Source organism: Pithys albifrons, chromosome 5, assembly GCF_047495875.1.
Source record: "Pithys albifrons albifrons isolate INPA30051 chromosome 5, PitAlb_v1, whole genome shotgun sequence".
Taxonomy (NCBI): Eukaryota; Metazoa; Chordata; class Aves; order Passeriformes; family Thamnophilidae; genus Pithys; species Pithys albifrons.
In genome coordinates this window covers 41,846,971-41,869,804 of record NC_092462.1, presented here as the reverse complement: position 1 = coordinate 41,869,804, position 22,834 = coordinate 41,846,971, and the positions used below count along the sequence as shown (strand labels likewise).

General features: G+C 39.1%; 1 protein-coding gene and 1 long non-coding RNA gene across 5 annotated transcripts in view; one reads left to right on the top strand and one right to left on the bottom strand.

Moving 5' to 3' along the window:
- LOC139672376 (uncharacterized) overlaps window positions 1-3,973 on the top strand; it is a 48,959-nt gene extending 44,986 nt beyond the window's left edge. The window contains exons 4-6 of the long non-coding RNA XR_011697919.1: window positions 57-150; window positions 1,293-1,349; window positions 3,743-3,973. This is a non-coding gene — a long non-coding RNA (uncharacterized lncRNA). The remainder of the gene's footprint in view (window positions 1-56; window positions 151-1,292; window positions 1,350-3,742) is intronic.
- Window positions 1-22,834, bottom strand: part of WWC2 (WW and C2 domain containing 2) — a 103,203-nt gene that overhangs the window by 5,278 nt on the left and 75,091 nt on the right. For all 4 annotated transcript variants that reach the window (XM_071556285.1, XM_071556286.1, XM_071556287.1 and 1 more), the window contains 10 exons: window positions 19,623-19,746; window positions 17,093-17,173; window positions 16,923-17,009; window positions 13,630-13,822; window positions 11,882-12,046; window positions 10,761-10,876; window positions 9,681-9,873; window positions 7,574-7,738; window positions 4,993-5,085; window positions 3,635-3,877 (listed from right to left, as the gene is read on the bottom strand). In XM_071556285.1, the coding sequence (XP_071412386.1) occupies window positions 3,635-3,877; window positions 4,993-5,085; window positions 7,574-7,738; window positions 9,681-9,873; window positions 10,761-10,876; window positions 11,882-12,046; window positions 13,630-13,822; window positions 16,923-17,009; window positions 17,093-17,173; window positions 19,623-19,746 (1,460 nt within the window). The remainder of the gene's footprint in view (window positions 1-3,634; window positions 3,878-4,992; window positions 5,086-7,573; window positions 7,739-9,680; window positions 9,874-10,760; window positions 10,877-11,881; window positions 12,047-13,629; window positions 13,823-16,922; window positions 17,010-17,092; window positions 17,174-19,622; window positions 19,747-22,834) is intronic.

Sequence of the window (22,834 nt, the reverse complement as noted above, 5' to 3'; positions counted from 1 at the left end):
TCATGACACGGCACCTATTTTGCATGCGAGACTTACTTCTTTCATTTGCATTGCAGAGGTGTGAAAGCCAAGGCAGGTGAACAGAACACCAGTGGTAACAATAGATCAAAGGTCTTTTGTGAACGTTGTGGAGCAGCAACATACCCCCAAGTAAGATCCTGTATTTCTGTACCTCAGTATTCCTGGCTCTGTGTCTTTGCCAAGCACTGCTGCATCAACAGGACAATCACAGCTGTGCCATCCACCATTTTGGCAACAAGACTGCTATTAATAGTTGTGCTTCGATTTTTAACAAGCTTTATCGAGGGTTTCTGAGCACTCAGTAATTTGAACAGCAGCTCTTTTTAGGTCACCTGGACTCCTTAGAGAAATAGCCACTGTTCCTATGCAAGTGAGTCCCCTAACACATGTATTATCACCCTCATGACACGTGGAGTTCATGGCATGGCCAGTCCCACCTTGGGTGTCCACTTTGCTTTCATTTCTGGGCCGCAGGCACTGTCAGACAAATATTATGTACTGTAGCATGAATTTTGTCAGCCATCAAAATTTAACGGAGGCTGACCATATTCTTAAACAACTATAAAGTTCTAATGAGGTTGCTTTTTGATTCTTAACTTCAGACACTCAAACCCACTGTTCTGTTACCTCAAATTAAAACATACATGCAAGCCAAGACCAGCGATCTTCAAAGGTGGTTTGTAACTTAGGAGTTCACATCTCCAGTTCTGAATTCAACCCAGCAGACTCCTAAACAACAAACCCAACTAATTCAAAAGAGCTTGTCCATGCTATCAGTTTCATACTGGGTAGTTTTAACAAAGCTGTTCACAGCAGGGTAGTGGTACCCTCTGTCTGTTGAAATGGACTCTGGTGTTTTATATGAAAGTGTTTTACATGAAAGAGCACCACCCTTTCAAAAACTTGCTCAAAATCCAGTCAGCTTGTACTGCTGTTAACTTCTTCAGTCCCCAACTCCAAAATAATGATTTAAAAATGAATTTAACCTATAAATATTACTTTGTTTTATTAGTAGTGAGCATAAATTTGCAATCTACAACCGATAATGTCTTAATTCATTTTGCATATGTCACTGGCCATATGTTTTACCAGCTTCCCTCGTTAATAACATACAATATTGAAAATTTTCTAATTTTATCCTTTCCCAAATTATACAGGAGATTCTTGTGACTACTGCATTTCAGGTTAACAGCATAGATGACTTCTTTGTTTTCATACTCCCTATTACCATATATTCCTTTTTCATTTTTTAATCCATTAATTTTTTTCAGGATGCTCTCAGAGAAACTTGGATTTCAGCCCAGTGTCTGTAGGAGTATGAATAATAGGTATGTACATGACTGTTTGTACTTACATGATGTTTCTTGAGTGATCTACATAAAATACAGAAAAGCACCCTAATGAAATGGCCATACATTCAATAAGTCCCAAAAATCTGGCACTTTTCTACCAAAAATAAGTGCCAGATTGGAATCTCTCTATCTGGGTTTAATTTAAACTAAAGTGAGTATAAGATGACAAAGAAGAAACACTATCAAAATTAAAGCTGAAACACTATTTCCTGTGTTTTTCTTCCATGATTTTTGTATAGAAGAAACTGAATCTACAGAAAAATTTAATTGTGCTAAATACCAAAACACTGGAACAAGGATATACTTTTGGTATTGATGACATAACTACAGATGACCTCTACACAGAAGATGTACTGAAAAGAAATAAAGATACTTACAGACATTTACAGGAATAGTTTTTGGATATAAACAAAGTAGTATTTCAGAGGACAGTAGGTATCTGAAAACTTACTCATATGAGGAGTTAGGATTTAAACTTCAAAATACTGCATGATTTCTCACAAAACTCCAATCTAAACAAGAGAAAATGCTTCTGATGCACAGAATTACCTACTGTTTTCTGATCTGCAGGTATTAGTGGGTTTTACATACTTGCACTTAGGAAGGTGTGGTAGGAAGGTATGGAGCCTCTGTATCTGGCTTCCAGCAGAGTAACTGAGTGCTAGCAAACAGCCACTGATTCTCAACATTCCCCACATCTGCGATTTCATTTTTCATTTGAGACTCAATTTCTCTGGCGTTTCCAGCTGCTGCATTAGTCTGTGCCATTATAATGCCTGCAGGAACTAAAAAATAATCTAGGACAATGTTCTCGAGGCTGCTGTGCTTTGCAAACCCAAGAGGGAACACTGACAGCAGAGTACAGCATTCTCAGGGATGTTTTACTCCACAGGGGAAGGCTGCAAGATTTTAAGGGTAGAAATATGTCAAGAAACTTTGTAACCACTCTTCAAAGAGGTGGAGTGACTGTGATCATTGTTCTGACTTCTACCTTGGAAAGGAGGACTTAAATGCTGTATATATTTTAGGAATATATATTATTACCCTTATTCCTCACCACAGTTGTGTGGAAATGGTGTTGATCACTGACACCAGTGATATAAAGTGTGACAAACCTCCCTGCTGCCTGGAGAGAGCCAGCTGAAATAAACCACAAATCCAAAGGATTGATAATACTAAATGTTACAGAGGCACACTATGTTCCAGTGGGAATAGCTTTAGAGTGGGAGCAGTTTTAAATTAAGCAACCAGAAATTCTCTTTTCAATCCTGCATCCAGCATTAGATATTAACTATGAACTTCTAAATATGTTTAGCTACACTTCGTTTCTGTAAGCTACTATTTTTATGGATTAAAACTTAGATCAAATTCATACAATTAATATGGTATAAAACAACAGTTACACTGTGTGATGTTTTATCAGCACTGTCTTACTGCATTTTGCCCCAGGGTTTTTCAGACACTTGTCAATGCTCAGCCTAAACTCCACTAGTGTTTCATGGTCATTTCAGAACTTCACTAACTACAGTCAACAGCAGATGCCAAAAGAGAGACAGAAAGACAGAACAGGGTACAAACATAGAACTGGGAGAACATACTGGAAAGAAGTTTTGTTTCCTAAGCTATTATACAGTTGAGGACTTCTTGAAGTGTATGGTGTCATTATAGTTAATGACCTCTGTTGGATTTTTCTTCCATGAATTTATCAAATTGATGAAATCATAAATTTTTGAACCTACACAAACTTGTGGCACTCAATGTTCTGTTGAAAATGTTTTTACAGTTTCTGCATGTTGTGCTATATTTGCTTGCATTTAACCTGCCACCACTTCAATTCTCTACTTCCTGTAGAATAAAAGACAATGATTAATTGCTTTCCTCTATCTCCACTCATGATTGTATAGACTTCAGTTGTAGCTATTTAGCCACTCCTAACAGGAAAGCTGTTTCCTTCTTTGACCATCCTTATTGACCTCACCCTCTGTAGTTTTATTTTCCACTTTGAGAAGGGGACCAAGAAATGAACAACATTTAAATTACATGCCTAATAGTATTTGGATCATAAAGCAATTATTTGTTTTATTCCAAGTTCTTTTCTTAGTAACTCCTGTCTTATTTGCTTTTTGACATCTGCTGATTGCTGTGATGTTTTTGCTGATGTTTTTGTTACTTATATCTGGAGTATCTCACTCGTAACATCTAATTCAGAGCTCATCATTGTATATGCCTACTTACTCACACATATCCAAATCTGCTCGTACCTGTTTTTCAGCTTGTTTCAAGAGTTTCTGGAAACGTTCATCCTCTAGCACACACAGGGGAAGCTCTGCCTCTCCTCTGTCTTTCATTTCCTCAAGTTTCTGTTTCAGGTCCCTCAAGGCCTGAAGCTCATCATTCAGACGATTCTGTCTGGTGCGTGATGCCTGGAGGTCCAGCTCCAAGTCCAGGGAAGTGCGCACGGGACACTCCTGCGTAGCTCTGCGCATGATTGGCTGGCAAACAGGCTGAAACATTTGGGAAACAGAACAATAAGAATTATCATATAGAGAGGCTAGTGTAGACATAATACAGGCAGAAAAGACCAAGGGTTTTTTTTGTTTTGGTTTTTGGTTTGTTCTTTTGTGTTTTTCTTTAGCAGTCTTTTTTTTAAGTCCAAAAATTCACATATCCTGATATTTTATTTCAGTCACTAGTTATTGAATGCAAAAGTTTCTCCAACCAGGTGCACAATTTACAGGTTAAAACCAAAAAAACTATTCTGATCCCCAGGATGACACAATGCCAGGAGACCCAACACTATGGATTTCCCCCTAGATTTAAATTACATTTTTATAAACATTTGCTTTTTCAAGGCCTAACCTACCAGAGATGGTAGCACACAATATTACCATGTCTGTAAACATGCATTTCTGCAGCATATTTCACATTACTTACTGTTCTTTCACAGAGACTTTTTGCATGAGTAAGTCAGGCACGAGAAGCTATCCCAAACTATTCAGTATTTCTTTTTTATGCAAAATGTAATCCTGCTACCTGGTAACGTGCCTTCCACAGGACTATTTTTCTAGTTACAGTTAAGATTAAAATATAACTCTCTCAATTTATGTAAGAATTAATTTCATGCAAGAGAAGGAGAATCTTACTCTCTTGCCCTTCAATCCTTTTGCTACTTGGACACTCTTGAAGAAGAGTAAATCCCTTTTGAAGAACATCTAAATCCTTGAAATTTCCACCAAAATTTGCTTACGATATATCTTGCTGGTGTTGACTTTTGTGCAGTGTGAGCCACCCTGGGGCCCTTCGTAATACAAGTTCTTTAACCCAGATCCCTCCAGTTCAGCAGTAAGCTCAAGTTCAACAACAAATGCCATCATGCTTAGCAGCAGTGTCTGACTGCTGGCTTCAGCCACAACTAAAACAACACAGGCTTTGTTAGAGGGGGAAGCTGTGCCACTGAGACCACTGCGTTGGGATATCAATGGGAAACTACAGGACTACATGTGGTACTTGCATTGCTGTTGCTGAAAAACTGGCAATAAAGCATATCCTTTAAGTCTTTTGTTATTCCTTCTCTTCCCTTCCTTTGTTGTAAACCATGTCCAGATGACATAGCACATACCCGTTTAACTCTCAGGCTCCGCCGCTCCGTGGCGTTTCTCACAAAGAGAGACTTCTTGGCTAGTGTGGAGCTGTCACTGTCGCTTCGATTCAACTGTCAAAACGTACATAACAAACACATATAAAGCACCTTCATATGGAAATACATCTGTATTGACATAACCAGTCAAGAGAACCTCAGTGTTGATATACATGTAGGTCATATTTTTAGTATAAAGTAAAAAAATCTGCAACTAGAATATTCATCTACTCCAAAATTCTAATCCTACACAAAGACAACCATTGATCTCACCGAATGAATAATAAGTAGACTCTTTAGGAATGCAAGGAAGGTAACTATGGTTATTAAATACTGAAAAATCATTGTCTGGCTGCAGATACAAACTATGGATTCACTTACCTGGGGCAGGCTTTTAACAAATTTACTACAAGGAAGGTAAATTACTGTAGACATGCACCTTTCCAACAAGCAATATTTTTGTAGTATTATTATTTGTAACAAGTGTATAGGTGTGCCTACAGGTTCCTTCAGAAGCACTTCCTGCTTCTCAAAATCATGTGCCACAGCTTGGCAACAGCTTTCTTAACTTTCGCATTTGTTCCATTCCATTGGCGCAGACTTGTTGTTAAATGCATCAGCATCTAATAGGTGGTAATCTCCAGGGAAAACAGAAGCATCTCCCTGCAGGATATGTATTTCACCTCTTCAGAAAAGGCCAGACAAAAAGAACTATTCTGCTAACATTTCAGTAAGTGAAGCCAGAGCCCCAAAGTGTGCTTACACAGGGCTGGCTGGGGCCTGGGGGTGAGAAATACAACATCTTGCAATATGAGTACACCTCTCAGGAGACAAATCTGTCTTTGCACCATAAGTCACTACTGGGAGCTCACCCCTGGGTACAGAGAGGCAGCTATCATCACGGATGCTCTTTAAGCACTTTTCAAGGGAGATTTTTCAAAGGCACCAACAGTCTTTGCTTCTGTTCTTTTAGCCCTCAAAGATCTCTGCGTTTTCTGTACCACTGTATAAGAGTAGGTACTCTCTTAAAGCCAGGCCATCTCTTCTGAATAGAAAGCAGCTGGCAGCTCACCAGAGCATATCCAACAGGTGCTTTCCTCTCATGCAGCACCACAAAGCAAACAAGGCTGGATATGCTTGTGGTGCAAACTGACATTTGGGACTGGGGAGACCCATGTTGTTCAGCCCTCCCTGCGAATCTGGGTGCAGCTACAGTGCCCACTCTGGAGCCGCAACAGAGGACAAGTATTCTGGAAACTGCACAACATTTATCTGTGCAGATATGTTTTTTTCCCCAGAGTACCTCGCTTCCAGGCAATACTACATCCAATCAGGAAAAAAATGGTTTGTTCAAGGTAAGCTTTTTTTGAATTCTGGCTTCTGGAAGCAGGTAGGTAGCAATGTTCAAAGATATGAAAGCCCAACAGTTTTGCAGATGCAAAAACTGCAGGAGTTTACACTAACTACAAAGCAACTTGCTTTTCTTCCTTTTGAAGACCTACATAGGTAGTTAGCTAAGGCTGTATTTTGTGCCAATACTTCTAATTTCCATTTAGGATATAAATTCCAGTATGGAAATTAAGATGAAGCCTAGGTTCTGAATTAAGTCAATAATCTATCCAAATTATATAAAGATTGTAACACTCTGCTGTGTTTCATTCTGGAGGGTATATGGAATAGTATGTAGGTATTGTCTATAGATTTTTTTTTAGGCTAATGAGAATCACAGAGAAGAGATCAGCTTTAATGTTCCCAAATGATTAAAACAACTGTCTCTGAATGGAGAATTAAAGCTTAAGTATTCTTTTTTTAAAAAAGTCATACTTGTATGAGTAACCTGTAGAAACTAAAGATCAAAATAAACTGCCTTTTCTAGGGTTTTTTGTAATTAAAATCTATAGATCTGGTAACCCATGCTTTAATCTTTAAACACATGAGTTTTACAGTTAGTTTAGCAGCAACAAGGCTGACAATTTAAATCTCTTTTTTCCACACTACCATAGATCTAGAGAGACTGCGAACTTAGCTGCCAAAGCCATGTTTAAAACCCAGCCCTGAGGCAGTGCTCGCACATCTTTCAAAGATGCAATTACAGCAGGATTTGGGCTGCACAGGTTTAAAACCAGTTGAGATACAAAGCGAGATTTAAAATTGATGACTGAGCTCTTTCCACACTGTTACCCTTAAATGGCTGCATTATTAAAATATGGTAATTCAATGGCATTTTACAGTGACTTCTATTCCATGTTTTAACAAATTATTTTGCTGTGAGTGCTTTGTAGTTGATGACAAGCAGCCAGCCAGCACAGGCATGTGTTACTTCTCTCCAATAGGATGTATTTTTGCCCTAGTAGAGCTGTTTTGCAAAAGTGTGCAACTCTGCTGAAAGTCAATTCTACTATGCATCAGGTCAGTTAGAGAAAAAAAGACTCTAGAGAAAGCACAGGCTCTGCCTCTTGCAGGGAAAACTGGTACATGATTCCCTGTCATTAATCCTTCATTCCCAAGAAGTTAAATGACTGTTTGGTTAATAGCTCTTCATTCCAAGTGTCTTTCCTCTTACCCTACAGATGTATTGGTTCCGCTCGCCTGGAGAGAAGGTCTGTGAGCGCACTATCATGCTGTTCCTGACAAAGGGATGCTGTCTTGAGCTCCAGCTGGCTCTGTCTTTGGGCCGGACTGGTGTGTTCTCGTCAGCTGATTCTTCAGTGTTAGTCTCTTTATCAACCTATGGAAAGAAATTTAGTTTAGAAGACCTACTATATCCAGATACATGTCAGCACTAGTTTTTGTGACTTTGGATTTTACAAGCATCCTTATTATCTTGCAGTGGATGGAAAAAGGCCAGCAGCAAAAAGCAACTTGCATTTACGGAGAACTCATGCTAAGTAAAGAAACACAAAATTCCCAAAAGGCTTAACAAGTGAGTGGAGAGGCTTTGAAGGTACTCTTTGTAGCCAGTGAAACTAAAGCTTTTGCAGAAAGGCCTTTGCTGCCTGACAGATGGTCTGATGCAACAGTGCAACAAGTGTTTTACTTTGCCATTTGCAGATGCTATTATTGTGCATTTATATTTAGTTTTGTATTTGCAGACAAGCAAGATTCTGCCATGCTAGAGATGGTGCCTGTGCACACTGAAAGGAGCTGGGAAAGTTATATTGCCCAGGTTCTTCCAGACATACTGCTACATGCCCAACCCTCAGCACCAGGGCTGCTGTATGGCAATATGCAGAGCTTCACCTGCCTTGTGAACCCAGGGAAAAGACACTACTGGCTGCTGTCCCTCAGCATGGCCTGCTGCCTGCTACAGTTGACCAGTGTGTGCCACAGGGAGCTTCAGGTGCCCCCCATTCCCACAAGGGGCATGGCCTGTGCTCACTTACATGCTGCAAACATCCTGACTGCCAGACTAGATCAACTTCTGCAGCTGCTAGAACATCCAGTGTTCTTGATGTGCACTGGGGCTTTTTCTTCAGCTTGGGTAATTTAAAAAGGTTCATAGTTTTCAAAGTGCAGGTGATAAATACAGTGTCCTAAACAGGACAACTGCAAACCCGAGAGGATCTGGCACACAAAGATCCAGACTGTGCCTGGCTCTGCAATGCAGTCTGCTACGTCTTTAATTCATTCTCCAGGTTCATCCAGTCCAGGCTTAGCAAAGTACTTGTGTGCATGCCTAGCCTTCACTTGTTGTCCTTGATGTCTCCCCTTGCCGAGTGAGGGCTTTGATCTACATTTGCTTCCTACCCAGCAGACTGTCAGTCCTTTTAATTCCATGGCCTTAGCTCATTTGGAATCTTGCCACATTAATTGGCAGTTAATTACAGTTTCCAGCAAGTCCACTGGGGTGCTGAACTTCTGTATTGTCACAGAGTTGAAGGAACGAGATGTCACTTTGCCTTTTTACCTCTGCTGTCTTACAGAACCTGTGGGTTTAACGCATGCAACAGTATTTTTATTCAGATGCAGAAAGGTTCTAAAAATTTTATTTCTGAGGGTGTGCTACCCTATCAGGGATATGTTTACTACAAATTTACCAGGAGTGCTTCCAGGAAAATGGAATATAATTTAGAGACAACAATTACCAAGAACATGGAATTAGAATTTGTTTTGTGTGGTGTGTAGGTAGTTCAGTGGTAGTTCAGCTTAACACTGTTCATTAATCTTCCATCCTTTTCTCTGCTAAGCCAGTTTTTGTATTTCACACCTTAAAACAGAGGGAAGAAATACAGAAATCCTGGCAATGGTTTAAAGGTCTTGACCCCTGTTCTGTGTTTACCCATGTTTATCAGATGAATCAGAAAAAAAAAAAGGAAACTATGAAATAGATGAGCAAAAATATTTTCAATATGCACAAGCTGAAACTACTGAACTGCACTTTTATTTTGAATACTCTCCCTATGCAACCAAAAAGTGAAGCTAGAGTTTCAGTTAATTGTTTTGAGCTTAGAAGTTCTGCTCAGCATGTCTGTTAAACGTCCGCTTCCTAGCTCAGAAGTGACCACACTGATTGCATCACAAGTGCATGCTGACAAGTGCTACAGCAAAGTCCACATCAAATTTTAAGTGCTCAAATGAAGCAGATTTCTGTATTAACTGCTCAGAAATAGATCTCTAGACACAGTAAGATGTGTCACTTTTAATAGGAATGTCAATTTTAAGATATTCACCAGTGTTAGTATTACAGCAGCTTGCTGGCTTTCATGCGCCTCATCAGTGGGTTCTCTGTCCTTGTCTTCTTTTGTTTCTGGTGCATTGATGGGTAACCCCATGTCATCAGTATAGCTGCCATCTACTGCCAGCTTAATGCCATCTTCCTCTTCATCCACAATCTCATCAGAGGCTTCTATGAGCATCTCTAGCCTGTATGAACAGAAGTAACCCAGGCTTATTCTAGAACTGAAAAGGTTCACCAGAGAAAGATATCAGAAGGCCTAGACTTGCACCTATGTATAAGGTATGCATTTTCCTGATGGGGAAAATATCCAGATGATTCCACTAATTTCATGTGAAGGCACATTTCATTGCAGCCTCCAGTACAACTCAGCAAGTGCTACTACAGTTCAATCTCAGGATCACTATGACAACACTGCACTACATTCAATGACTGTAATGTTGATAACATTGAAGGAATTTTGTTATATAAGAAGTTCATAAACAAATGAGTGAGTCTCCCTTTCCCTCAAAATAAAGCATGTATTTACTTCTACACTGTAGCTAAGAAATTGCACAATAACAGAACTCAAATAGCATTTTATCAAGAAATCTGTTTCTTGGGAAAGCTCACTGTTTCTTCAAAAACAAGACCATCAATGGAAGCACACCCACACTTACTTTGTCAGACAGCAGCTCCCTTTTCAAATCCTGTTAACTGCTTATGACACTTAATTGAACTATAATATTTGATATGAGACCTTGTGCTACACCTCCAGTGGCTTAGACTGGCTAAGCGGTTTTGTTAAGAAGGTGTACTTGGAGCGGAGGAGCACTGGCAGTAAGAGTTAATAGAGCAGCCAAGACACTGTAAACCTAAAAGAACGTGAATGAATTGACCACACAAGAGAACAAGACTTTACTCCAATTCCACTGGAACTGGATGATCTTTAAAGGTCCCTTCCAACCCAAACCAATTCTACAGGTCTACAATCTCCAAACATCTCCAATCTCCTTTTGTTTGTCAAAGAATAGGAAGGATGCGCTGAATCGTTCAAGTATGAACAAGGGGAATGAGGGAGGAAAAGTGGCTTTACCAGTCTTCCTCAGAGCCTCTTTGCTCCTGCTCCTCCTCCTCCTCATCTGCAGCCAGCTCCTGCTCTACTGCTTCCAGCTCAGCAGATGTCCTCTCCAGCAGAACTGACACAGCATCCTGGTCACAAGCCAAGAAAAGATGAAAGCAGAATTGAGTGATACATAAGTGGTAAAAAAACTGACAACCCTTGCAAGAGCTGCATTACCCTGCTGCTCCCTGATGTCAGCAGAAACTTGTTGCAGCCCTGATTCAGGTGGGTCTGGAGGACCACCTCACAAGTTTCATTTTCACCTTAAAAGGACATGTTTCCAGCCTCAACCAATTGGAGTCAGACCACTGCACCTGGGGCGGGGTCACACGAAGTCATATATTACCTGTGTTTTTGAATAAACTTGGGATTTGCTTGAACATCATATTGGTGTGTGCAGTCCACTAGGCCCTAGTTTGCAACAGAAACTGATCCAAATCACAGGTAAAAAGTGTTTGAATTGTTAGTGTACAGCACATTAAATTATTGCTTTTAAACACAGTAAATATGAATCAAAAATAGGTTGTTTTTTAAATGACAATGCAATCAAATATGCTCTTGTCATCCTTTAATGTATTTTCTCTTCTTCCCTCTCATACTTGTAATATTCTGAGGTGAAAAAAGGGTGCTCTTTAAAGTTATATTTTAATGTGGTTCTTTTAAAAAGGCATTAAAGCAAAGAAGCTTATTTAACCAGAATCAGTATGTGTTTTGCATAAACAGCATTTTCAGTGCAATGGCTTTAAATAGTTAATAAATAGCAATTTTTAATGTGGGCACATGAAAATAAATGGTAAACTTTCAGAAGCTCTTCAATAACATTCTTTCTAAAAAGAAATACAGATGAAGTGTTTCAAATTGGAGTGCAATTTTGTATCCCACTAAAAAGCATCTGTCCTATCCCCCTCCCTAACAAGTCTGACACCCCACACAGGAACTACTCACACACGAAGTCATGCTAGTCAAAAGTGTTGCAAAACAGAGCCTTGGACCTTCAGAGGAGGTCAATTAACACATTCAAATAACCACAATGCAACAGCACAATTCGAGTCTCTTTTTCTTGCTACTGCAGTCATAGCCAACCCATTGCTCACCAAGTCCAGTGAGTCCAGTGACTGCTTGCTTAGCAGAAACATGCATTCATCATTTTGTTCCTTGGTTTTTTTGCCAGGAATTTGCTTGCAAGGCAACAGGTTGTACCAGAGCGCACAGGTCTCATCAGAAAATGATAAATCTGCCAGGCTGATCTGAGTCCCAGTCTGCACAAAATAAGAAAGGGGAAGAAAACTGTTTAACTTGGTTCTGTTTGCTACAAAACAGCTGAAAATAAATTCTACAGTATTTACCATGTGAAATAGGTAGCACCAGTTTGACACGAATCTTAATTCCCTTTTCAACTGTACAACTTTCTATTTCTTTCCACTTCCAGCTAAAATAAGCAAATACAAGTTAATGGAGAAGTCCTTCATATGGCCAATCCTTGATTTCAGTCTGCAGAATTTCTCCCCATGTGCACACACGCACATCTCTATTACTGTAATGCACACACCTGCTTTCTGCTGCATCCAGTATCAGAAACCTGTGCCAATGAAGCCTGTAGCACCAACCTGTGGGGCAGCAAATCTCACATAATTTTTAGTTGTCCCACCACAAAAACCATCCACTTGGAAATAATGGATGACCTTGTTTGCTCTAACCAGTGAAGGAGCAGATGAAAAGACAGCAAAAGATTAAGAAACCCTTTCATTTGGACAAGCACTGACACCCACTGAGTTGGTACTCTGGGAAAACTTCTGAAGTACTCATGTTTGGGCTGTGCCTTGGAGATTAGAATCCTCTGTTCTTTGGCTACTGGACTGCATACACAGCTCTTGCCAAGACTCTGGTCATATTGCCCAGGGCTTTCTGCTGGGATGATACTCCCAACTCTTTGATTTGATCTTGTGATTAACCCTTGTCTTCTGTGGGGGGGCTTTTTGTTGTTGTTGGGTATTTTCTTCACCGTTGTATCCTGCATTCTATTGCATTTTTGCTCTGCTGCTCTTTCTTTTCCTCCGGGGAAACCTCTCACATACTGAATCCCCAACAGAATCCCCAGGAATAAACTTAGAGATTTCTGAAAGTGAGAGGCTGTTCCCAGCAGTTGGAGCTGATGAACCCCAGCAGGTTCCAGCATCTCTTCAGTTGTGTTGTAACTAAAAAAGTCTCACTGTGCTACTAAAATCACTCACATGGTGAAAAACTAAACTCAGTTGTACCAGACCATGCAAAAGCAATTTGAAAGTAAATGAGGCATCACTGATTAGGTGATGACCATGATTAAAAACAAAATTTAAAACGTGACAGTTCCCAATGGTCTGAGTTATGAATGTCATGCCTTTTTATTATTTCTACAGATCATGAAAACCAAAAAGGTGTTCATCATATAATTTAAAACAATATGCAAAACCATAATTTAGTTTGCTCTTTGTGACAAGTTGTGATCACATGAGTTTGCTGCCGTTTTTTCCTCCCTGTGGCTCTTTTTCAGCTTTTACTTTAAAATCTAGTGTTAAGGTCATGTTATATTGAAGTTTATGGAGGTTTTATGTATTAAATGGCAGACAGAATAGCAATCTATATTTAAAGGGTTATGGTAATGCAGTGTGAGAATTATCATAACACCTGCTAGAACTTCCATCCAGGATTAGGTTCTGTATCAGGAATTTCAGTGAAAGGCAGTATTTTAAGTACTATAGCAACAAATAAGTTATGCTTCAGAGTTTGTCTCCAAGCACTGTGGAATTTTAGCAGCCTTGACCATCGAAGCATGCCAAAAACCCCCAGAAATAAAACTGCATACCAAGCATTCTTCCTGATGACTTCTACTGACAGCACAAACATCTACTCTCAGTGTCTTCTGTAGTAGTGTTACTTGGGAAATGGCGATTCTGAATATCTCGTTGAATAAGATGGTTTCCATAGCAGGATGAACTTTGGTGCGGAACAGACAGCTGATATCAGTTGAGGATGGAAGTACTGCTACTCTAATATACCTGCCAGAAACAAAACAGAATCTTCACCTGAATTTGAACTGGCACTTGCTGGTCATGCATCATAGAAGTTGACCCCATCAGCTAAAGGACTGCACAGGAAGAAAATGGAACACTGACAAATCAGAGGTGGAATGGAAAAGAGGTGACAAAGATGAGTGAGAAACTCCTCTTGCCCCTTGGAGAAACACTTCGCAAAAAAGAATTTCTATGCCTGGTAAGGTAGTAGCAAGAGAGGTAGCTATTTCTGTCTCTATCCAAAATTATCATCTAGTATAGTACTGTAAACACTGAAGAACGTGTCACAGATGGGAGGACACACAATCTTAATGTTAATTAAAAAAATGAGAAAAACTGGGAGGATGTGAAAATTAAACTCTTAGAACAATGTAAGCAGCAATGAAAAGAAGTGACATATTTTACTCTTCTAAAGACACAAGCATAACAAAGCCTCCAAAGAAGCCAGAAAACAAAGGAAATCGAGGAAGAAAATAGCTAGGGCCATAGCTGCTTAAAATCAATTCCTAATACATTAAGTGAAACTTAGAAGACTTGCAAGACTTGCATGTTGCAAGCCTAAATTAAAGCACAGAGAAAACTGAAATTATTACATGTCTGCTTTCTTTTTTTGTAACAAATATGAATGGATATTACGTGGATAAAAGTACTACCTAACTTGCAGGTCTCACTTTAGCAGCAGTTTAACAGAGTAAAGGTATTTCTAATGCAATTTGTATATGTTATTTACCCATTGCACAGTTTCTCATACACATGAATGAGCATAGTAATTGTTTTATACCTTTTCTGTGTCTATGCATTAGTCTGTTTCTGGTAGTGGCTTTAAAGAGAATTGAAATTTACTGCAGAACAGAATGCAATGAAGCCAGGTAAAGCAAGAAGAAAAAGTGGACCAAAGAAAATACTTCTGGTAAAGCTTTTTCTCCTGAAATTTACAGCACTGCTATTATACTTTTTCATTTCATGCATAGTGTTGCTAATAGCATTAAAAACTTACTTTTACATTAATTAAATTCTAAAAAAATCGGTCTGTGAGAAATTTGATGTTTTTACTTGAATTTGGGCATAGTCTTTATTCCCCAAGTATGCCAAACCTCTTGGGATAAAGAGCAAGATCTAAATAGTCTGGTTCGCATGTATAGCCTGGATAGCAGGTATCCAGCACTATGGCAAGCCAATCCCAAGGTTAAGTTGTAGTATAATGTAATTCCAGTAATGCTGCTGCAGTATTTGTATAAACGTAGGAGAGCAATTTGCTTGGTCTACTGAAAACAGCCATTTTAATAGACTAAGCAACTAAAAACATATAGAGAAGAGGTAGGAATAGCACATGAAGTGTTTGTCAAAAGTATGTTTAAAAGGTGTTTCGTTGGAGCTTTTTTGATTGGTTGTTTGCCAATTTACTGGCATCAGGCAAGAAGGAGGGCTAAACGAAGAAGTAAAAGATAAATTGCTCATTCTCTTTGTTTTACAGGAGAGGTTACTTTCTTTTTAATAAACAAAGTGAGGATCAAGCAATGCCTCAGATTTTGCTGTGACAAACATAGACTGATGAAAAAGTGATCCTGACACAGCAACTCTTCAACTATGCTCTACCTACAGTAAAAGGGAACAGCTTTTACTGATATCTGTAGAAATCTATTCATGTCAAATCTATTCCTCCATGTTTAAAGGATCAATACAGTGCTAATCTATCCAATTGGATGTTCTAGGAAATACAGCTATAACATAGCATCATTTTCCAGACCCAAATTTTATCATTATATGTATCTGTACAGATTATATATATATGTGCACACAACGGTGATAGAAAAAAATGTCATTGGCAAGGTCCTGCCTTTACCCTGTCCTTTCTTCCTCCTTGTTTTGTGGAGCTTTAATTTCATTCAATCTCTTTTAGCAGCAGCAGGTCTGGACTTCTTGACTACTAATTACAACTCCACATTTCATTTTAATTCCTAAAAAGACCTATGACCTAACTTTATCTAACTGAACATCTTCTTGACATTCTACATTACCTACTTTTTCTCTCAGCTGTGTCAATTTATTCTTCTATAGTTTTTCTATATTCTTGTGCTAAATGCTAATGACTTGGAAGACCAGTAGAGGAAATATGCAGGTCAGAGAAGGAAGGATGGTAATAGACAACCATTTATAATCAATAAAAGCAAACAGAAAAATCCAGCAAGCACCCAGGCTGGTATCCTTGATACAACATTTCCATATTCAGTGGCTTCCTATTTATCTGCCAATCAAATTCAAGGCAATGGGTGACAAAAGGAAAGGAACCAGGAAGAAAACCAAATTTTCCAAGGATTGATTATGTTCTATTCCAATCTTATTAAGCTTTTCAATAGTTTATCATAGCCTTACAGTCTGTCAAAGAACTCACTCAAGTGTTAAGTGTCCCCAGGGAAAGGTGTACTTATTTGTACAGATGAGAATTTTGCATCAGAATCTCAGTGGTAACATATTCAGGGATTTCTGTTCATTTTCTACAAAACATTTCCACTCTAATTTACTTTGAGACTTTTCTTGCTGGACCACTTTGACACAAGAACCAATTCTTAACTGCCCTCCAGGCCCCAGTTGTTATGGATGATGTATCTCATTGTGATTGTGCACGTCCACTTGCCATTTATTAAATTACCCCTTACCTTTAAAAGTTCACTTAAAAGAAACATACTACTTTAAATATCATTTTACATCAAAATGCCACTTAAATGTAAAAAGACAACATTCTGAGCTGAAAGGATAGCAAAGTATCAAAAGAATGTTTTTAGTAACTACAGAATAGTTGTTTTGCACTCACAAAGCTACAGAATGTTTAGAAGCACTAGACAGAAATATCATTTAAAAATACTTTTTATTCTACTTTAGTGGAATGTGCAAATTTCTTGATAACTTATTTTTCATGCAGCATTGTTGGAATATGTAAAAGCTAAATAGTACTACAGTTTGAAAAATTTTATATATATTTCAGTGCTGTTAAGCAGTAAATCAACTGGATCTTTTGGAGAATTTTTACAATTTATTATTGTACTGTCATATTACAACTCTACTGCTCAGTGGTTGTTTGACTTACACCTTAGAGCCAAGTGAGACAGAAAACGCTGGAAAATTTCTGAGTCGTACTATGATTATCACAAAACTTGAATTGTCGTGGTCATATCTGTTAAAGAAAGGACAATATGAGGAAAGTTTACTATTCATGTTTATGTATAAACAGAAATATTCCCTTTGCTGGTCACTTACCTGAGTTCTATTTGTACCTGAGCAGCCTCTAGAATTGTTGCATCATCTTCACTACATACAATATCCTCAGTTTCATTTGTTCTAGAAACAATAGGCAAAAAATCAATTGAGGAGCATTACGGTTAGCTTTCAGCAATAACTAAGGCATGCACACAGAGAATATATACACATTCTCCTGAACAGGCTGATTCACTGACAGCAGGCACTCCAAATGAGAGTTTCAGAGCCTACACAACAGCAATGCCTGTTTCAGGCACAGTCGCTGCCGGCACCATTCAACTACTGCAGCAATGACTCAGAAAGGCCTTAGGCTGATTCCTGAAGCAGGCTGGACTAACCATCAGGAGAAAATATCATGATTTTTTTCCTATAGGAAAAACTTTTTCCTTTAGGACTTCTTTATCCTACTGAATATAAAATTGGAAATTAAAATTGTAATAATCTCAGGCCACACATAAACTAGATATGAAATACTGCTTTGCAGAATACTGAGCTTTGGAGGTCTCTAAAATACAAAGGTTTCTGTGCAAATAACAAGCATCTGTCCTGTGAGCCTGTTTTCACAAGCATTCAAAGAACCAAAGGGATACAAGTCTTGCAGCTGAAGAACAAATCCAGTGTTGAAATTAATTACAGAGAATCCATGTGTCAAAATAATTCCAGTCATTTTCTGGGAGGTTTGACTGAGGATGTGGTATTAATGTGTTTCATTGATTTTTAAAACTAGACTGTTGGAATCAATAAACAAGGTCAAGACAGAAAATATTAAGATAGGAAATGTGAAGACTGACAGAGACATCTCACAGGACATGACAGCATTATTTTAAGACTCTGCATTTAGAGATTTTCTTTTTACTGCACATTTCCTTGCTGATAGCTAATTTGATAGAATGAATGTATTTCCTCCCCTGCCTTAAATTACTCAACACAAAGGACTGGTCTATACAGCAGAAATCACTGCATTGTAACTTCAGCACACTGTCCTTCCATAGACAGTGCTCAGAAAGACACTTGTACCAAACATAAGCGGTTCACACAGAGGCAATCATCACCTCTTCACTACTTCCTACTCAGTAATAATTAAGAGTATCCACACCTGGAGCTATCATGGAATAGCCAGTATGTAAATCTCAGCTTGCACAAATAGCAATAGTTTCCTTTTGTACAGAGGTTTAGGGAATGCAATTGCCTTCTTTCCCCTTTTTCTGAGTAGTGACAGGAATTTGTTCTGTTTTCCACCTATCCCACCACTCACAGTCACTGGAGAGGACAGCTAATGACTTGCTCCACAAAACTTCCACAGCTTTTAGTCCAATATCTGCTCATTTCTTACACTGTACTTGTAACTGGAGCAGACAGTAAGTTTTGATCACAGCAGCTCAGAATTGAAACAAAATATAATGACAATAGTGGTTATTGACCCAAAATACACAGTTCCAGCTGCTTAGTCAAGGGAAGGCTGAGGTTTTAATAGATGGGAGTTTATTTCAGCCTAAGAAGTTGCATTAGGTCTAACTGAAGAAGCGGAGCAAACTAATATTAGGACTCAGAGTGCAGGGAGAAATATGGGTCCATGACCTAAGGTGAGATTGAACCGGCTTTCTAATACTTCAGGAGAAAGTCCTTTTGTATTTGAGTACTTTTATTTGGTCGCATCTACTTTTTATTACATTTTAATTTGTGAAAGACTTGACAAGTAATTTTATCATATGCCAATAAAACCCATTTATGACACCATTTATGATACCATAATGCACCTTTCTCTGTTCTAAAAGAACAGCTTTTAACCTGGCAAGAGAAGACATGCATCTATGTCTTTGCAACCATCCTGCTAAAACATCTCTCTCTGAATATTCAAAAGGACAAAAAAATCTTAATGTCAACAACTTGACAAAACTGAGGTGAAAAATAAAGATTTTTGTTTCTCTCACAGTTAGCAAGTCTCCTGCTCTGCAGTCTGAAGTTCATTGTTCTCACTGTCAGAAAACAGACAATGCTACATAAACTAGTATGAAGAATCCTCTAGAAGTTGTCTTGTCAACAGCAAATACATTTCTTATATCCTGTTCACCACAGTGAACATTAAACCCCAACCTGGATTAATTTAATACCAACATTAAAAATGAGGATTTCTTTTCTATAACCTCCTTTGAAAAAAAAATAAATTCAAACAAAATGTCACGCAATCTTAAGTTTGTATCTAAACAGAAGTAGAAACATTAACTCTGAGTAGTGTCAATACAATCACATGGCAGAACCTGCACAGTTTAAATAGTTTTTCTCTCAGGAACACTTCTAGCAAGAGAAAACCCCCCAGTGTTATAAAGAAGCATATTAATGCTACTCAGCCAAGTTATACAGCACAAAAATTAACCCAAACTAAACTTTGTCATATGGCAATTCATCTGAAAGTACAAAATATTTCTAAAAAAGGCAAGACCAATTAATGACTTCTGCTGGTACTATGTGAACTGCTCACAGATGTATTCAACTTTTTGGTGGGAAGACTTGAATGATTTCTCAAACCTACTGTTTCACAGAAGCTTCATATACACCACTGTCCCCAGCTACAGACTCATCAGACACAGCAGCAGACACACGGGCAGTTTTCTCCTCAAGCAAGTGACTGTCTATTCTCCTTGGTAAGTCAACACCTAAAGAAAGGAAAAAGAATGAAAATTAGTCGAAGAGATTAATAGTCAGGAAGAGAGAAGAGCATAGCTTAGAAAGCTGTCAAGTTGAAAGAGGTGACCCTTAACTGAGTATCAGAGAGTAGTTTTGTTTCACATCATTGAACATTCTAAGACTGTGCTGCTGTTCCCACATATTCTGGCTACAGATACAACCAGACTGATGAACTTGAAAATGTACTATTATGCACTCCCAGAGATACAGGCTCCTATCATCACCCTTTTCTGTTGAGCTAGTTTTTATCCTTCATTATTCTCATTATTAACCCTCATTATCCTGACCTTTAAACCTGTATTTGCCATGTTCATATTCAGCCCTGTAGTGACACTTCAGCTACATGCCAAAGGCTTGCCTACAGTTTATTAAATATTCAGAAGTCAGACAGACACCCTCTCCCCAATGATACAACGGGTAGAAATGAAAAATCCCCTCTGCTTTACTATCATCAAAACCTTTTTATACTACAGTCTCTTTACTATCAACGACCACTTAGCTTTAATCTTCAACTCGCATTCATATGCTGGTGTCATGCAGTGAAGCCACATTCTGCAGCACAGTAAGCCGAGGGCCTGTGCAGTCCTTTCATCTGCCAAGGAGTGACGATATTGGTATGCATTATCACCTCCATCTGAATCATGACTTTACATCCTGTTAAGATGTTTAAAATTTAAGTCTCCAGATTAGATGATTGATTGCTGGATTTGGGCTTTTATTTATGGCAGTAGGAAAGCTTTTTCCTTGATGATGAAGTGCTTTTTCCTTTCTGCTGCACCATGTGAGGGGTGAAGGTGATGACATGATTTATTGATTACCCTTAGGAATTACTACAGCAGCCTGAATTGACTTTGACAATGACAGAGACTGACTGTGGAAGAACTACATGATATTCCAACTTGGTTTCTGACAGCAGGGACATGTGCAAAGGAGCAGTTGTCTGCAGGGTTCACCAAACAGAAAAGTCAGAGACAGACAGACAAGCAGGTGAGCAACTGCATCTAGAGAGCGACTGCAGATCCCATGAAAATATGAGCTATAGTGTCTTCCAGTCTGTCTATGTGCAAGTTAAGAGTCAGCAGTATTCAGATTGGTTGTCTTGGAAAACTTAAGTGTGTGGGCTGAAATTTTCCATGCAGGTTTAATGCCTCCTGCTGAGTTTGTTGCAAACTTTCCCATTCATCATCACAGCAGCTTCAAGAATGAAATTAGAGTAGAAACACTGAACCAACCCCAGGTCTATGTCTCACTGTTAATGCACTGAAGCCTCACCATGAGGCCCCTTTTACTGTGGAAACTAGAGGTATTGAAGCATAATTAATTAGTATCTGGCTTTTCAAAATTTGAATGCTTGTTTTAGCAGTCTTAACACAAATTTACAGATAATTTACATTATGTATATGACCCTACATGAGGAAGTATCAGTATGGAGAAGCAGAGGATGAAATTTACAATTTAAAACAGTAACTACTTATGTAGACTTAAAAGACACCCTGACAATATCCAGAATAATAGGTCCTCAAGAAGTTAAAAAATGTTAGACAACACACAATGCCCTTGGAATCTATTGAAATAAATTTTAAAAAACCAATTCTGATTCCACATAGCTCTATGTGTTCCCAAATTCCAAGCCATCTTGAATTCAGTTCTCAGACTAGATGAGCTGCAGACAGATTGCAAAAGACAGACTGAAAGATGCTGTTAATTCCAAAAGGACACGCTGCTGAAACACAGGCAGGAAAAATAATTATTGTTTCAATCTTTTTATAATACAGCTCTGAAGTAACGTAACTACTGTGTTACACTACCCTGAGAAGACAAATGACAATATGACCCTCTCTCTCCAAATTCCCCTTCCATATTTTTTCACTTTGCACTTCACAGGTTGAGACCATCAGGACATCAGTCAATTTCTTGTTTTCTTTCTGCACAGTGGCACAGAGAGGGGACTCACAGCTAAGCACACTATGACTTTCTCTTCTGGTGCCATGTTGCTCTGGCCACCAGTGAAATTACTACAGTACTGCAGTAAGGTAACCTAATTAGCTAACACATGTTAGACAATTTCCTGAGATTATAAAAACCAAATTTCTCAATAAAATATGTAACTGCATCACTATGTCCAGGCACCTTTACTAAATACCAGCAAACTCCAAGCACAAGGGTTCAAACTTAGCAACAAACCTGGCCAATGGACTCTCATGAGCTAGGCTGTATTTATTCTGAGAGATCCAAACTCCTTAGTAAGCTGCTTCCCTATCAACTCAGGCCCAGAAATGTGGAGCTGGGAATGCTAGGGACTGACCAGTTTTCATCTAGAGCTGCCAGTGCTCAGCACTGCTGGATATCCCTCAGTTCTTCCTTAGGAAAACAGAGTCCCTGTGTAACAAAACCTGTCCGGCGGGCATCAGGCACAGCATTACCAGCCGGTTGAGTGAGGGGATTGTCCCACTCTGTTCTGCACTGGGGCAGCCTCACCTTGAATATTGTGTGCAGTTTTGGGTGCCACAATATAAGAAGGACATTAAGCTATTAAAGAGTATCCAGAGGAGGGCAGTGAAGATGGTGAAGGGCCTTGAGGGGAAGTTGTATGAGGAGCAGCTGAGGTCACTTGGTCTGTTCAGCCTGGAGAAGAGACTGATGGGAGACCTCATTGCAGTTACAGCTTCCTTGTGAGGTGAAGAGGAGGGGCAGGCACTGATCTCTACTCTGTGGGACCACTGACAGGACTCAAGAGAATGGCCTGAAGTTGTGTCAGGGGGGAAGGTTTAGGCTGGATATTAGAAAGAGGTTCTTCACCCAGAGTGTGGTTGAGTACTGGAACACGGTTCCCAGGGGAGTAGTCACAGCACCAAGCCCGACAGAGTTGAAGGAGTATTTGGATGATACTCTGGGGTATGTGGTGTGACTCTTGGGGATAGTCCTGTGAGGGGCTAAGGGCTGGGTTGGATAATCTTTGTGGGTCCCTTCCAACCCAGTTGATTCTGTGATTCTGTAAACACGAAGGGTTTGCAACATACTTGAAGACAAGGACACAGAATGACACTAGACAAGACT